Consider the following 5,086-nt stretch of genomic DNA (forward strand, 5'->3'; position numbering starts at 1 on the left):
ACCCACCCTGCCCTTCAACACTCCCAGGGAGGACCAGCCACAGCTTCCTAATTTATTCTAATTTAATTTCAATCATTTTCCTCCTTCAGCAAATGAAAGAAAGAAAGATACAAACCAAATGCTTTCGAGTAGTTTCAGAATTTCAATTTGCTATTGAAATTTCACTAAGAGCAGTGCCAAAAGGCTTGATTTGGTCACAAACTGATTTTTGGATGGTGGATTAGCTCAGGAATCTACTTGACACTAAAGAAGCAGCTAAAAGTTACTTCCCATCCCAGCTGATTTTGAATTTAAAGGGTACTGAATTTTATGAGATGCAAAGTATTTTCAACAGCAAAGTTCCAGTTTTCATTTTATAGCATGTATTTCTCTTTAACTCTGGATCACCCCTTTCTATTACACATTCTATGGCATCAGTTAGATCAGAACATTTACTTATATATTTTTACATGTAAAAATTTACATTTAAAGATTTTTTTTACAAAAAAAAAGAGAAAAGATACCTTTTCGTAGCAGCTCAGGACAAGCTTGTACTGCACATTCTACCTTGGCATTTTCAAAGTAGGTTTCAGCATTATTTATTTGCTGTTTCTGTGGAACATCAGCACCCTGGAAAAAAAAAGAAAATCATAACTTTCCCATTCATTAATATTTAACAGGAATAACTCAGTACACCAGACTGTTTTTGAGACTGAATGTCCACTGATACACCCAGTTACACAGAAAGATCATTTGCAATAAGAATTAAAAATGTGATTTTCAAATATTAAGAAGTGGAACAGATAGAGGTGTAACCTATTGCTCAAACCCACACAGAAATTTTAAGCTTTGTGTATTATTTCAAGTGTATTATCTCAAAGCCTTAACCAATACAGAAGTTTTGGAAAAATATCCTTCTGAAACAACAGCCTCAAGTATTCAGTACAACAGCAACTGACAGATTTCAGATACACATACATTACCTGAGCCAGGATAAAACTTTATTTTAAAGTTATACAACAGTTCTAGAGCTCTGAACTATCACTATTCTTAACTTCAGCTGTTGTAGTTTGAAAAGCAGAACAGTTTTCCAATTATAGGATTTTTATTCTTTACAGTTTTTTAGTTCTACATTTTCTAAACAAACAAACAAACAACCCCAAACAAACAAACAAAAAAACACACAAAAACCCCCCCCAGACCCACAAACCAAACCAAAAAAGCCCCAAGAAAACCAAAACCAGATTCTTGTGGGTGTGTTACAAATGGAGCACCTACCTATACATTACAGATATAGCATTTAAGCTTACAATTCCCTTAAGAAGGTAGTGACAACAGCTGCGTCCTTTGGGAGAGCAACTTTTATTTAATATGTATAGAATGCCTTAATAGAGTTTTTCTAGTTCTAACTATGCCATAATTTACCAGGAATTTCATTAAGTTTCTCTAAGACTGAAATTACAACCTCGAGTAGCACATTAAGTCCTACCTAATACCTGTTTATATCTGGAAGTTCTCCCTAAAGAAAACAGTTACACTGAAAACAAGTGTGGCTAGCATTTTTATTTTAGGAATTAACATTCAGGAATACAAAAAAAATCCCAAACCAAACCAAAACAGCGAAAAAAAATAAATCAGAAAAACAATAAAAATTAACTTCAGTTTCAATCTATATGTTTGCACATAGATCTGGTGATATTCTGATGGCACAGTTACTGGGACAGAGCAGCTGGTACTTTAAGCCTGACAAACTAGGTAGTTATGTTGGTAAATTTCTTTTCTTCCTAACTCTTGGATGCTCCTCTTCGTTGTGATTTCTAGTCTACTACTGAGCTGGGATGAAACGAACACGTCACCCTCGGGTACACAGAGGTCAGAGAAGTTCACCATTTCTCTGACTGGTCGTCCTGGTTTTTAGCTGAAATACAGCTGGGTTTCTTTTTAGTAATTAGAAGAGTGGTGTTTTGGTTTCCAGCCTGGGACTTGCTGTGAGGGACATCGATAACATACCAATGTTTACATTTTTGCCACTGGAAGTGAAGGACTTTGTGTCCTGTTAGTCCACAAGCACAAGACTGAAGGGGGGAGAAGAATATTTAAATTAATAAACTTAATTGACAGTTAGATATGCCAAGGGGCTGTTCCATCTCCTGTCCCCCATGGGCAGGAGATCCATGAGGGGCTCTTCCTCTCTTGCTCTCTCTGGCTTTGGCTCGGGCTCTGGCTCTCCCGGGATTGCAGTTTCGGGTTGGGATTGTGGCTCCTGCGGGATCGTGATCTGGGAACGGGCCGGGCTCGGTCAGGAGGGGGGTGAGCTATAACATTGGGCGTCATTCACTTGCATATTTTGTTACTGTTATCATTATCTTTACTATTTTACTCTTATTAATAGTATTATTTTAAGTTTTCTCTCTATCATTAAACTGTTCTTATCTCACCCTACAAGCCTCCTTTTCCTTGCCCCCCCCAATCCTCTCCCCTATCCCCTGGGGGTGGGGGGGAAGTGGGTGAACGGCTGTGTGGGCTGCAGGCTCAGTGACACCATCACCCTGGTTCAAGGACCAGTGCCTGAGCTTCAGCAGCACTGAGCTTTCACCCTGCTTGCCACAGCAACCTATGAGAGGGTGTGGAGTCTCCTTCTCTGGAGACATTCAAGACCCGCCTGGACACCTTCCTGTGTGAACTCATTGAGGTTCCTGCTCTGGCAGGGGGGTTGGACTGGATGATCTTTCGAGGTCCCTTCCAATCCCCAACATTCTGTGATTCCTGTATTCAGCTGATCCCATCATTCACATTTGAGTCCTCTCCTGGGATGAGCAGTTCAGCATTTCTGCTGCCTGAATGCTGTTCATGGATTCCTGAACAGGACTCAGCGTTGCTATGAAGCAGAGCTGACTCTTGCTGACCTTCTGAATACCAGTTGTAAAACCTGCCTCTGCTCCTTCCAGCTCCTCCCTTCCATTTTGGACAGCACCAGCTGCTCTGGGCATTTCATTACACAAGTAATCTTGCTAGAACACAGGCACACGGGCAGTGCCCCTGGTTTGCACCCAGCAAACAAAAGACCAGAATTTTCTGTTGGGTTTTTAAAGGAAAGTACAATCCACACAAGCTGAAAACAGAATCTGGAGAGCCCAGAGCCCACCAGAAGCTCATGTTTTCTGAACGCTGTGGAACCTACTGCTACATTTACAAAAAAACACTATACAGCGTTTTTACAATGGAAATTTACTAGTTGATTTCTAAAGTCTGAGTGTGTCACAAACACAGAGAGCCTGGAAAGCTGAGTCAGCAGCTCACAGCAATAAGCATTTGTTGAAACACTGTGATCAGGCTAGCAATTATCAAGCTGCTTCTTGTTAATAACGCATCTGACTCGCTCCAAGCTGTGCCCTGGCCAAAATGCAGTCTCACCGTGGGACTTGAGGTATGCTGATCTGCTTCTCCTGTGGGAACTCAGTGGTTGGTCAATTTTTAATTCAGAACCAAGCAGGCAGATCTAAACACCATCCAAACTATCTAAGTCCAGATCCATTCAGTGAAACACCCAAGAAACTATCGACTCCATTTGATAAAAAGTGGTGAGACTTGATTAACACTAAGTTTTGAAACTGAAGTTTTCTTTTCCATACCCATGTAATTAAGTCACTAATAAAATGCTATTTCACTAAGCACTTAGTCAAAAAAAAACCCCAACACCCTGAAATATTTCTTTCTGCTAAAAGAAAAGGCTTCACCTAGCTTCTATGTAATCTCTTGCTCATCCCAGTTCAAGTTCATCTTTGAAAACCATTTTTTCTCAGGAGGAAGAGAGCTTAGTTATGTTTCTCTTTGACAAGGAGTATCAGTTTCACATAGAAGCAGCCTGTTCTTACCTGAAATTCATTTATGTATTGTGCCATCACAAATTCATGCCTCTCACTTGCTGAAGGCTCTGCCAATATATCAGGCAGACTTGCTGAAAGTTGGTTTTTCTTCTGAGAAGCAGTGCCATTTAGGTGACAGTCAAAACCAATATTACCAGGCAACTGGAATCTCTGGTCCTGAGGACCAAATGGACCCATTACTTCATCTGGCCATACAGTTCTTGGACCTGCAAAAATTAAGGACTTGCTTTAGTCAAAGCATCTAAAAAGAAAGAAAACAAAACCCAAAAACCCCCTCTCCCATACCATACAAATATCTGTATCTCATCACAATCATACATAACCAAAGTCATCACAATGCACAAGTAAAAGAAAAGGCCCTGACGTAAAAAGCACACTTCAGAATTCCCAAATTTATATGGGGTGCAAAGTTCTGACAGCACACTAATTCAAAGAAAAGTAATTTTCTTTTTCTTACATAAATCAGGAGGTGTAGCAGCAACATGAGGCTCATCTGAGCCAGAGGAACCTGCTGTAGAAAAAGCCTTGGGATTTACAACTCTTTTGACTAAGGAATAAAACCCTGGTAGGTAGGTGACCAATCTTGCTCTGTTACAGAGCACCTGAGAAGACAAAAACAAAATAAGTATTACATATCACTAGCAAAAATACTAGTTTAAGCACAGCTTTCTAGATCACAAGAGAAATCTGCACCCCATCATTAAATTACAATTTAAATTACGATCAACTGTGTTTCTGTGAAATCATGTTTTAATAGTATTTTATGATTATTTTTATATTTTCCTAGTAATAGTATTCTAAGTAAAGGAAAAGCCTGAAAGCCACATAGAATCATAGAATGGTTTGGATTGGAAGGGACCTTAAAGCTCATCCAGTCCCAACCCCCCTGCCATCAGCAGGGACACCTTCCACTAGACCAGGTTGCTCAAAGCCTCATCCAACCTGGCCTTCAACACTTCCAGGGAGGAGCAGCCACAGCTTCTCTGGGCAACCTGGGACACTGTCTCACCACCCTCACAGTGAAGAACTTCTTCCTAATATCTCATCTAAACCTCCCCTCTTTCAGCTTAAACCCATTTCCCCTTGTTTTGTCATTAACTGCCCTTATGGAAAGTCCTTCCCCAGCTTTCTTGGAGCCCCTTCAGGTACTGGGAGGCCGCTATAAGATCTCCCTGTAGCCTTCTCTTCTCCAGGCTGAACAGCCCCAACTCTCTCAGCGT

The 5,086-nt window shown here is 40.6% G+C and overlaps 1 protein-coding gene across 1 annotated transcript in view; it reads right to left on the reverse strand.

Annotated features, from left to right (window-relative positions):
- Positions 1-4,468, reverse strand: part of MMADHC (metabolism of cobalamin associated D) — a gene marked incomplete at its 5' end in the record, with an annotated part of 10,655 nt that extends 6,187 nt beyond the window's left edge. Inside the window, 3 exons of the mRNA XM_010165603.1 lie at positions 504-609; positions 3,855-4,072; positions 4,324-4,468. Coding sequence (XP_010163905.1) covers positions 504-609; positions 3,855-4,072; positions 4,324-4,468 — 469 coding nt within the window. The remainder of the gene's footprint in view (positions 1-503; positions 610-3,854; positions 4,073-4,323) is intronic.
- Between the last annotated feature and the right edge of the window lie 618 nt (positions 4,469-5,086).

The sequence above is a fragment of the Antrostomus carolinensis genome, unplaced genomic scaffold (genome assembly GCF_000700745.2).
Source record: "Antrostomus carolinensis isolate BGI_N321 unplaced genomic scaffold, ASM70074v2 scaffold29053, whole genome shotgun sequence".
NCBI classification, from domain to species: Eukaryota; Metazoa; Chordata; class Aves; order Caprimulgiformes; family Caprimulgidae; genus Antrostomus; species Antrostomus carolinensis.